Source organism: Trachurus japonicus, chromosome 6, assembly GCF_045865225.1.
Source record: "Trachurus japonicus isolate A0001 chromosome 6, Traja_1.0".
NCBI classification, from domain to species: Eukaryota; Metazoa; Chordata; class Actinopteri; order Carangiformes; family Carangidae; genus Trachurus; species Trachurus japonicus.
The window spans coordinates 11577444-11589587 of NC_140912.1; the positions used below are offsets into that span (position 1 = coordinate 11577444).

Here is a 12144-nt window from a genome sequence, read left to right on the forward strand (position 1 = left end):
TTTTTTTTTTTCTTTCTCAAGAGTGGGGAAGTCACTCCTGGACCAGCTTGAAGTCTGGGACATGGAAAGGGACCTTGCTCTCTTTGTTGTCAGTTTGTGGCTTTAAATCCCCAAAATACCCCATTACAAGAAATATCAACATTGACTTCACACCCAGGAGAGCTCGACCTCTGGGAGGCGTGGTATGTGCCTGATGCAGTGATACTCCATTCAGAGCTTCTATGAAGTTCACTTGAATGTTGATTATGATGATAATGACAATCAAGAACTTATTCTAGTCAGAGAAACATTTTGATTAAAATGCACGACAAACACTCTTAATTTTGTAATAATCTATCAAATGTATGGTTTCTTTGAGGCGAGGCACTACTTGTATCAGCAACAAATTGTAAAAGAATCATTGACAGTAACAATTTATGGAATTTTACAATACAGATCTTTAAAGGTCCTTTTCCCAAAATGAGTTTTTCCTTATACTCTGAGCTAGAAATCTTTTCCAGTTTTAGTCCTTTCTATATTCTACAGTGGGGTTTGTTGATATATATATTTATACAACATCTTATTCCTAAAAACATGGCAAAATGGGATTTTTTTTTAGAGCTGGTGACAGTATTTTCTCATATACGGAGTGATAAAAAAGATATCCAAAATCCTCTCTGTAAAATCTTTTGACTCTAATGTCAACAAGATAAAACAAGAATTTAAAAAGTAGCTTTATCCAGTGTTCAGATTTCTGTTCTGGCAAAGTATGCAAATAAGCGCATATTTAGTACATAATGCTTAATTCGCATATTTAAACATAAAATAATTGTCTTAATGTAGGTAATAAACTCGAGAAGTTTCATTTTATATCCCCGTTTATTTATTTATTTTTTACACTTTTGTGTCAGCTTGAAAAAAGAAAAAAGAAAAAAAAAGGCGTTTGCGCAACATGTTTGACCCTCGGCGCTGGCTGTAGTTGGAGCTAGTGTCATGGCGACTGTCATCTGACTCAAAACTTTTGACGTGACAAACTTTTTGAACTGATATGTCTCTGACTGTCCTGACAGCTGCTTTCCGGACGTTTCGTATCACCGACTTGGAAACCGCACCAGACACCAGGTGAAAAACAACGCGAAACAAACACCTTCAAGATGTAAATGTTGACGTTGCTGACGTTGACCGGTGCAGGATGTAGCGCCGATAGCTTACGGTAGCTAAGCTAACCACTCAACCAAGTCAGCTCCACTTTGTGCCGGTGTCGCGGGATTTCAAATGTCAAACCCGGCGTTAACCCGACCGTAACTCACAAAGTGCCTGTGTTTTGGGGGGCAGTCTTTTTCATATCAACATGTGTCGTTTTCTACGCTACTGTGTGAGCCACTGCCTCCACGCAGCGATGACCCGGCTGGAGGAGGTGAACGGAGAGGTGAGCATGTGGTCGTCGGTCCGGTGGCTGGGCTACCTGTCCGGTCTCAACCTGCTGCTCGCCCTGTGCCTAGGGCTGTACGCCCGCTGGGAGCGGACGGCGGACTCCAGCCTGCTCGTCGTCTTCGTGTTGGCTGTGTTGGTCCTGGGGGTCGCAGGCGCACTGCACTACTACTGGAGCATGGAGAGGATGAGCCTCAGCCTCCTCCACCTGTGGCTCGGCTTCCTGCTGGGGCTGCTCTGCCTGCTCCAGAGCCCCGGCCTGCAGGACGATGTGAAGGAGCGGGCGGCCAACTACATGCTGCTGGCCAGCGTGACCCTGAGGACGCTGTGGGCTCTGCTGGAGAGGCTGCTGGGCTGCACCAGGTACCGAGCTTTTTAGTTTGGCTTATTGGTCTCAACATGGGTGACCTGCACTCAGTACCTGAATGCATCCTAATGTGGCTGCTCTTTTGATGTTCCTGTCTTCTAGTGTCAATGCTTTAGTCAAAGGAGATGAACGGCCTAAATTTGCAACTTTTGCAGAATGCATTTGTGGTTCATTCCCAAGTGAAACTAGATACAAAACTATCTGAGATGAAGTGACTGTCTGAGTTTACAGAACTACAATATTTTATTCTGATGAGACTCCCGATGTTGTAGCCAACCAACATCTAATAGTTCACTTCACATGTGGAGGATATTGAGATATCTTGATGTGAACATAATATATCTTTTTCACAAGTCATTTCTGAAAGTTATTATTTAAAGGAATTGTTCAACATTTTTGGCAAATTGGCCCATTGCCATAATCGCTATAGTCATAGCAGGTTTGTTACCTTTATTTGTCGGTGCAAGCTATTTTTAGAACGGCGGAGCAGGGCCGCAAGCTGCTCAGAGCTACACTACAGAGGCTAACGGGATTTCTTGGTTTCCCTCATCAAACTCATCAAATACACAATCCAACAACTCCAAAACGCTCTCTTGGACAAGTTGTAACCTGCACATTCACCACGCTATGAGATAATTACAGAACTTTATGAGACAGAGTTGTTTTCAAGGTAAATTCATGCAGAACCGCTGATGTGCGTTCCTGTTAGGGACAGTTTTTCGGCAAGAGGTCTCTGCATTTGCCTCGAAAACAACTCTGTCTCGTAACGGTCCGTTATTATCTGATAGTGTGGTGAATGTGCAGGTCACAACTTGTCCACCAGAGCCTTTTGGAGTTGTTAGATTGCGTATTTGATGAGTTTGATGAGGGAAACCAAGAAATCCCATTTGTCTCCGTAGCGTCGCTATGACCAGCTCGCGGCTCTGCTCCGCCGTTCTAAAAATAGCTTGCACCAACAATTAGCCTAAATGTAACAAACCTACTCCTAAAACTATATGGATTATGGCAATGGGCCAATTTGCCAATATGTTAAACTATCCCTTTAAGTTTGTGGTTGTAACATGACAAAATGTGGAAAAGTTCAAGGGATCTGAATACTTTAGCAAGGCGCTCTATATTGTTCCAGTATAACCTGCATTAGGAATACAGATACTTTCATTTTTAAAATAACGCCCGTACCATGTGGTTGTTGTTCCAGGTACCGCCCGGCCTTCCTCACCTCGGCGGAGCGGCTGGAGCTGGCGGGCTTCGCCGTCGCCAGCACGGCGCTGCTCATCCAGAAGTCGCTGAGCGTGATGGTGCTGGTGGTGGCGCTGGCCACGGTCATGGTGGCCCTCCGGATGAAGGCGGTCCTGGCTCTTCCCAACCTGGTGTGCTTCGCCGTCATCACCGGGCTGCTGTTCTTCAAGTCCCTGAGCGTCACCACCAACCCGTTCGCCCTGGCCTGCTTCTTCAGCCAGCTCATCTGCGACCCGCTGCTGGACGTCTACTTCAGCGGCCTGTCGGTGACGGAGCGCTGGCAGCCCTTCCTGGTGTGGAGGGGCCTGTGGCGCCGGCTGTCCCTGCTGCCTCTGCTGGCGGTGGAGCTGGCCTTCATCGTCCTGGCCTCCCGGAAGCTGACAGACCTGGACCAGTGGTACCTCATGATCCCCGGCTTCGCGGTGTGCGTGCTCTTCTGGTCCGTCTGCCACCTGGTGTTCGTGATCAGCGTGTGGGGCTTCCACACCAAGCTCAGCGACTGCCAGAGGCTGTGCCTGTTCCAGGGGTCAGGGGTCAACGGGCTGGACAAGATCATGGCCTCCAAGGGCATGAGACACTTCTGCCTCATCTCCGAACGCCTGGTTCTCTTCACACTGGTGACAACCGTGGCTCTTGCTGCTCTTTGCTGGCAGGTATGGGTAGCTTATTTGTGCTGTATAATTTTCACATTATTTATCTTCTCATAAATTCAAGTCCTAACCAGTGTGTAACTGAGTTTTACATGTGCTGTTCAGGCCTCCAGCAGCATCTTTGTGAGCATGTTCCTGCTCGTCCTGCCATTGGAGTGTCTGTTCCATGGACTTTTCCACGAGCTCGGGAACAGTCTGGGAGGAACTTGTGTGGGCTACGCAGTGGTCATCCCCACCAACTACTGCAGGTACTATGTAGTCCCCCGCCCTATAATACATACAGTATATGTTATGTTAATTCATAAACAGAGCAGAGGAAAAGGACCTAAACCGAGTCGAGTAGAACTGTAATGGAAAGGGGTGCAAAGTAATGGTAACTGGTAGTGGAAATCCTGCTTTACATTGTTTGTTTTAACAACAAAAAATAAGAGTTATCTTAAGCTAATACGTTTAATCTACCTTTTCTCCGGTAAGTCGCTGCCCTATTTTCTAAGACGACACTCCTCTGAAGCTCTGACCTGGTGCCTGGCTGCTTGACATGATGTCACTTCCAAGGCTGCGCTCAATGTTGTATTAACCCCCAATATCACATCAAAAGCCCCTGAAATGAGCATAATAGTTCCCCTTTAACTCGATAATGATCTATCAAATGTAGTACACAAGGGGGCGTAACCTTGGGTCAATCGATCTCTTCCCATATAAGGTTTTTTTTAAAACAAGAAAAGGCGTGTATCTTATTGCAGGTGAAGAGTGCAAAATCATTAACTTTGGGAAAAGCACGACGCAATTACCAGCCATCTTTAACTTGGCTGTGTGACTTGACCATGACATTAGTCAAATTAGAAGTGCTGTCTCTACAGCTGAAGGGAGCTCGTTCAAATCAGTCCTTCTGACCTTCCCTCTGTGTTTGTGTGTGTCCTGCAGCCCCGACGGTCAGCCCATGCTGCTGCCCCCAGACCAGGTGCAGGAAATGAACAGACGCTCCACAGGCATGCTGAACAACGTGCAGCGTTTCTTCGCCCACCACCTGATCGAGACCTTCGGCTGTGACTATTCCACCAGCGGGGTGACTCTGGAGGCCCTGCAGGCCAAGATGAAATCCTTCCTGGAGCTCCGCACGGCAGACGGCCCTCGCCACGACACCTACGTGATCTTCTACAGCGGCCACACTCACAGAACGGGAGAGTGGGCACTGTCAGGTGGGAAGAGCGTTGTTTTTTTGTCAATAACTGACATTTAAATGCTAAAATAATCACCATGAGATAGTCTCCAGCAAATAATAAGCTATTAGGTGCGTTTGTTACTGTGATGTGATGTTTGAAGTTTCTCTACGTTTTCTATGTGAGGTTGAAGTCTCTTTATTTGGTTGCATGCCATAGTGGTGTAATTACTGTATCAGTAGGGTCTAGTTTTATCTGTAGTTTTCAACTTTTTTACTCTAATCTTCAACAATTCAGACATTATTCAACCATCTCATGCAAATCAAGCTCATTCTCATAAGTTCTTTAAGTCTACAGCTTCATCATTGTTCTTTAACTGTCAGTTTATCATATACGTGTGTCTGGTATGGCACCTATAACTACATGAAACTTGGAACCGACCTGCTCATGGCGGTGGAGCAGGTCGGTCCACATTCATCTAATCTGTCCTCCCTTCCTTCCTTTTTGCCTAAGGAAGTAAAGTATCATCACAAACATACATCCTCTGGATATGAAGATATTTATGTCAAATACCCACAGCAAAATATGTTTTATTTTTTTATTTCTTTATTTCCACATTTCTGCCTCTGGATGTGGAAATAAACATGTGTCCTGCTTCTCTGACACATGAACCTCTGAAAGTATGCAGTGAACTCACTCTCCATGTTTCCCAGGCACACACCTCATTTTCAAATTTTATCCTCTGGCAAAAAACAGTTTTATCGATTCTACAAACCGGATAGCAGGCGGTATCATGAAAATGCAGGATTTTCAACATTTTCTTCTTTCCCTTTTGTATTTCTATTGCTTTTATCTCTTTTTTAAAAAGTATTTTTTAGGGCATTTTTGCCTTTTAATTGATAGGTGCAGCGAGGACCTTAGCCTCTGCACACGGGGCGCCCGCTCCACCAACCGAGCCAAACGACGCCCCTGCTTTTATCTCTTTTAAAGACATTCATGTCTCAGCTTACAAGTTCTGCTTTTCTTCAGCTTTTTCAGCTTTGCTTCAGCAATGTTCAGCCCTCAACATTCACATGCATCTTCCCCAGGAAATGTATTTTCTAGTTCCCTTTAAGTTAACACTAAACGTGCTAAACTGAAATTTCCTCCAGTACTGGTTAAAGACCAGTCCAGTGGAGTGGAGAGTGGAGCTGTGGTCAGGGAGGAACAGTTCCTCAGCAGGAAGTGTGACAACACAGTTCCTCATGTTGGCCCAATAAGAGACAGATCAGGAATATCTACCATCTAAAAATATTTCTCATATTTCTTCTCTCTCACATGATTGTGTGATTATGTTTAATGTTGCCTTCCTTTGTTTTACTATTAGGACGTTTTATGTATTTAATACGGACAATACCCTCTATGATTATTGTAGCTGATGTATCTGAAATCTCGTCCTCAGCAGCAGCAGCCCGTTCCACTCATACACTTTTAATCAGTGACGTGCTGCTGTGTGTGTGTGTGTTCTCCATCAGGAGGAGACACTCTCCGCCTGGATCAAATCCTGGAGTGGTGGAGGGAGAAGAACAGCAGCTTCTGCTCGCGCCTCATTCTGGTGCTGGACTGCAACAACTCGTCGCCGTGGGTGAAGGAGGTGAGGAAGGCGGAGGGCGTGTACGTGGCGGTGCAGGGAGCCACGCTCGCCAGGGCGGCGGACGTGGAGCTGCAGGACCCGCCGCAGCTCGGGGACTTCACCTCCCAGTGGGTGGAGTACAACTGCAACACGAACAGCAGAATCCAGTGGTCGCAGTGCGGCCGGGCGGTCTCGGCCGCCTACGGCATCTCCAGACACTGGGGCGACTACACGCTGCACCTGCCCACGGGAAGCGACCTGACCAACCACTGGAGCATGTACTTCCCCCGGGTCACCTACCCCGCCGTCCAGTTGGCGCTGTGGTGCGGCAGCCTCAACCTGCTTTGGATCTGCGGCGTCTGCCTGCGATGTCTCAAGAGGGTCAAGCTCAACTGGTTTCCACCGGCGATACTGGACACCGGCCAGGGCTTCAAACTGGTCCGATCCTAGAAACACAACGCCTATTTTGTACATATACTCCACACATACCAGCTTCTGAAGGTCACATGAAAAAAATAGGCAGCTACTGGATCATAAACCTGTCACTAACCAGTGTCCTTACTGCAAAACTAATCCCCTAGTTACTGATGTGGTGCATTTTGTCTTTTTATTATCAGTTTTTATACTCTTTGCAAATTATTTTGTTAATGTGCATTTTTAGCTTTGATTTTTGAGATCTCGACATCCCTTTTTAAAACGTGTTAATTCGTGGGATGATACTAAGCACATATTGACTATTTTGCACAATTTTGCATTGGTGCCTTACCATCAAACCACCAAAGAACATGAGACTGATGTTTTTAAACCTCAAACCGAAGAGGCTGTGGTACATTCAGAGGTAAAGGAAGATCTCAGGCATAAATTATATTCTAAAGAGTCAGTCTCTAAATCTTTAAAATTTGATATCATATATTTTTTTTGGACAGTGAAATGATTCCTCTTGACTCCTCTGTACTTCACTATGCATTCTACGCTCAGAGCTTTTGAGTACCTTCTATGCACTGCTTTGTGTTTGTCGCAATTGTATTTTCTAAAAAATATAAACCTTTTGGAGGGGATCTTTAAATCCACTCCAGCTGCTTCAGGGAGTCCATAGTGTGTTTTGACTGAAATGATGAATGCAGCTCAAGCAGAGGTGTGTGAGAATTACAATATTTATGTAACAATAAACCCCAGACAGTCACTACACATTGAAATCTATTTTCATCCTGGGGTTTATTGCAGTTTACTTGGCTATGCAAAGATTGTTCTGATCGGTTTAATGTGTATTTAAAGGAGCTGGTTGTAAGAAAACCAGTCGAACTATGCAATAAAAGACAAGTGGGACTTCACTGCTCGACTTCTTCTTAACAGGCCTCTGTTAACTCCTCACTGGAAACATTCTGCCATTAACTCAGTGACGCAGGTTAGTTCATGTGTCAGGCACTGAGAGAATAACAAGTATCTGATATTCCATTCAGAAAGTGATTGGTCTACATGAAGAGAGCTGTTTATGAGGCTGTTGTCTCATAAATTATATCATTTGGACATGGTTTTGAAAAGGTTAATTTAGTTTGGGAGCAAAAAGTAATTTTTAGAAACATCTGACATTTTTAAAACCAAAATAAATAGTTTTTTCATTACTTTATCTTCATATACACTGAATTATATTCTAGCCTATTAGCTTTTTAATTTTAATTTTAATAAACCTTTAAAGTGCCAGATTACTGAACAAAGCACTTTGCAATATTTCAAAGACCAATGGAGGAAAGTTTGGGCTTTGGTGTCTTAGGGCTGCTGACATGTGGGCAGATGGAGCCGGGGGTTGAACCACTAAACACTCACTACTGTAACAGTCGGTGAGCAACCGGCTCTACCGCCTGAACCAGAAGGTGTCTGGAAAAACAAGCAGTTCCTGAAGTGAAGCGGTGACCTCTCACCAGAGCACAACTTGATGAGCAGCTTTTGTTTGCGTATCACTGTCGAGAAGAAAGAGCTGAAGTTCCTGCTGCTCAACTTCAAAGTGGAGACAAACACAACTGGTTTCATGATGATGTCATCTGCATGGTGGTGACACACTACACTCCAGACCAGGGACAGATTTTCAAACCAAGAAATGTATCAGGGCCAGACATTTATCAGCAGCCTGTGGTTTTAAACTAACACTAATTATGTATAACGAAAAATAAGTATGTTTAATCATTGTTTCCCTTTAAATACTGGTCACATTTGACACAGGCACTTCAAAAAGTGCATAAAAACAATGAAAAAAGCAACAGAAACTAAGGTAGTGGAAATACTTGACTCCACTTTTGAACATATCAAAACAATTGATACCTAAACCCAGGCACCAATCAAAGTGCATAAAAAACTAAAAAGTGCCCAGTATTAGCAATAACTTGCTTCCCTTATGAATTAAATGAACATTTTGTTCACTTAGGTCTACACCTCAAAGTGCATTAAGAAAATAAAACTATTCACAGTAAACTATACTGTAGGAATTTCTGCATTTCTTATGGGACCCTGGGTCAGGCCACTTGGAGGTTCAATATAAACCTGAACATTTGTAAGACTCTTGCTTAGAGTAATCTTATTTATTGTTTTTAATATAGTTAATCAGTGTTTAAAACTGTTATCTCGTTATCTTGTTCTATTGTGCAACTTTCTTTCATCTACATAGGGTAGGCAAAATAAGCTACGGCTTTTTGGCCCTACTTGACATAAAAATCCAAATTGTGTATATATTATGTTCTATTGAATGAACTGAAATAAGCTAAACTAAAAAAAAAAAAGGTTGCTTTTGGGCCACCATTTGAGTAGGCCTGCTGTTGAAAAGCCCAAACTGATGCTTTCCTATGTGATGCAAATGTTTTAAAAAAAAATGAGACAGAGCTGGATCCAGGTTTTCATCAGATTTTATTGAAAACTTTATAAAATTCTGTGGTGCAGCAGCATATTTCAGTTTATTTAACATGTTCACATTTACACAAACCAAGTTGAAAATGGCTTACAGCAAGTTGACAATGATTATCGTCAAGGAGACGAGAGCACGGGGCAGAGTGTAACAAGACATCTACTGCCCCCATGTGGCTGCAAGTGAAACTACACTGAACCCTCGAACACACCAGAGGAAAATGGTCCTGTTGGTTTTTTTGTTTTTTTTTATTGATTTTTTGGCCAGTTCCTGTCTCGTTCATCAGCTCACTCATGAGTTCAGTCTCTGAATTGGATTTCAAAGCCGATGTGCAAATTCATGACCCGGGTTGGTGTAAATCTACGGTGATTTCAAACCACAGCACTTCAACCACTCCAAGGAATGAACACTTTCTGAACTTCTATCAAGTTCTCAAGCAACTGAATCAGCACAGCACAGAATAACACGTACAAAGTTTGAAATATCAGCTAAAGGTTTTCAGGTTTGTTTTTTTTTAATTTGCCCAGCAGTGTCTGCCATTCAAAAGAGAGGGTCAAATATGTAGTTAACAGTTAGAGCCTGGATTGAGCGTGGGATAAAAGACCAACAAGCTTCAGCTTAGTGTCTGTGGTCAAAAAAACAAAACAAACTGATGGACGATGAGCAGGCCCTCTCAGTTGAACAGCAGATTCTGCTGGATTTACATTCACAAGAAAATGACGATAGTATTTTGAAAACACCAGCCTAGTTTACAACAGGAAGATTTTGGAGCTAGGTTCACGGATGTCGTCTACTTCGCCAGCAGCTATGTCGAATGTCGCCACTGGGACACGATGAGTTAAACACAGAGGTTTACAGCCGACTCTCTGACAGCCACGAGACCTGAAGAGGACAAACACTGAAGCTCTTCTGGAAACAGCGAATAGACCGAAAAGACTGAAACGCAAAGGGTTGTTATTATTATTAGTTTGAGCATATTGGATTCTTTTTTTTTATACAAGGTTTAAGACTGAACCCAACAGCTTTGATTTATCTCCATTTGTCGGTAAAGTGTCAGAAAATAGTTTAAAAAAACAAAACATTAACATTTTTTCAATTTGTTGTCCTCAAATTCTTTGTTTTGTCTGATGAGTGGTTGAATCCACTTCCCTGTCACACAGAACATTTGGTTGAAAAAAAAAAATCATTTAAACATTTTAGTGATTATCAAAATATTTGTTGATGAATTTTCTGGTAACTGACAGATTGATTAATCGTCTAATGGTCTAAGCTCTACATTAACTTTGACACTAATAAAGTTTTACATCAGAGACGCCCAGTGTTACAGAAACAAAGGAGTTTGGGGGTCTCCGATTTTTGACATCCCTTTCACTGTCCAGGTAAATTTGGTTTCAACACCCTGACTGACCTCCAGGTGTCAGTTCCTGTTCCTGACATTACAACTTGGTTTGCTGATGTGTCTGTCTGACCCTGATGGCTTTGGAACTCAGTTGAGATTAAAAAGGAACAGAAATGAGGTTTGAGAGCGGTTAGAGCAGAGCTCGAGTGTGTCTGGGTGGCATTTATGGCTTTAGCAAGAATGAGACTTAAGCTTTGGCTGATTGCATGTGCAATATGGCATCCCTCCCCCCTTCCCACAGAGCTGGAGAGGTCGGTCTTCTTCCCCAAAAACCTAAGCACAACTCACCCCACAGTAAAACCATCCATTCTCCTCCTCGGTGGAAAGTTGCTTCTCAGTTTTATTCGGCTAATTCAGGCACCGCAGAACATGAGATTTTTTTTAAAAACTAAAATCTGAGAGTTAACTGAAAAACAAAAAACAAAAAAAACCACATTTGAGCCAACATGGCTTCCTGTCTATGATTGTCGTGGATCTGCTGCAGGTTTCTCAGTACCTCATCTACAACCTAGTGTTAATAACAGTGACAACGAAACAGCTACAAAACACCACCCAATCTAAAGCTCATAGATCCTGTATTATAGTGTCAGCAGTCAAATACCTAGAGTATGGTACAGCTTGATATCTTTCTTTTATTATTACTATTATTTATTTTTTTACAAACTTGTCCTTTTCAAGAACAGAGGATGAGAGGAGAGAACGGCTCCTCTGACTGAGGGAGGCCCAGCAGGTACACACCCCCAATGAGCGTGAATGAAAAGCTGACATTGTCTCCCACATGTGAATAACATATGAAAACATCTGGAACCAAAGTGAAGAAAAGAGAATACCGATCTCTTTAAAGTGAACAAAACTGAAATGTGTCAGTAAAGCCTGAGCTGAATTTCTGAGCTGAAGTCTGATCGATACTGAAAACCGCGCAGCAGTGGACAACGAACGGATTCCAGATCAGTCGTTCCCTGCTCCCCCGACGCTCCCCCTTTTTCTCGGAGCGAAGCATTATTTACAGCGGCGGACGTGTTCCTGACGCTCGTCTCCCGTCAAAAGAGCGCAGCTGAGAAAAAGGAACCTGCTGCTCCACACTCTCCTCCACTCATCCACCTCTCTTTGTTCCAGCTTTTTCTCCCCCCCCCACCCCCCGCCCCTCATCACCCGCCATGTATAAATAACAACAAACATGAATCTTGTAATGTGTACAATCCTCCATATGCTCTTTAAAAATAGAATGAGGTAAATCCCTGTAGTATGACAATAACTAGACAATGCACCGAATGAAAATTGCCCCTTCCACCCCCCTACTTGGTTCATGTAGGCACAAGAACAGTCTACACCCCCTCCCCACACATGTCCATTTGTTGTCTCGACGTGTCATTGTGTCACAATTCTCCTTCATTCTTCTTGTCCCCCCCCGCCC

At 43.6% G+C, this 12144-nt stretch overlaps 1 protein-coding gene across 1 annotated transcript; it reads left to right on the plus strand.

Annotated features, from left to right (window-relative positions):
* Positions 1–961: 961 nt before the first annotated feature.
* On the plus strand, positions 962–7769 carry tmem168b (transmembrane protein 168b). Its single transcript, XM_085778743.1, has 5 exons — positions 962–1773; positions 2976–3669; positions 3772–3914; positions 4591–4865; positions 6341–7769. Exons 1-5 carry the CDS (start codon positions 1331–1333, stop codon positions 6886–6888), a joined length of 2103 nt encoding a protein of 700 aa, XP_085634869.1. The 5' UTR covers positions 962–1330; the 3' UTR covers positions 6889–7769.
* The last annotated feature ends 4375 nt before the right edge of the window (positions 7770–12144 follow it).

Bases quoted from the DNA above. Each gene is read 5' to 3' on its own strand.
- tmem168b (XM_085778743.1), top strand. From the start codon at position 1,331: ATGTGTCGTTTTCTACGCTACTGTGTGAGCCACTGCCTCCACGCAGCG. The intron at 3,915-4,590 runs GTACTATGTAGT...TGTGTCCTGCAG, and splicing joins ATCCCCACCAACTACTGCAG to CCCCGACGGTCAGCCCATGC. The intron at 4,866-6,340 runs GTGGGAAGAGCG...GTTCTCCATCAG, and splicing joins GGGAGAGTGGGCACTGTCAG to GAGGAGACACTCTCCGCCTG.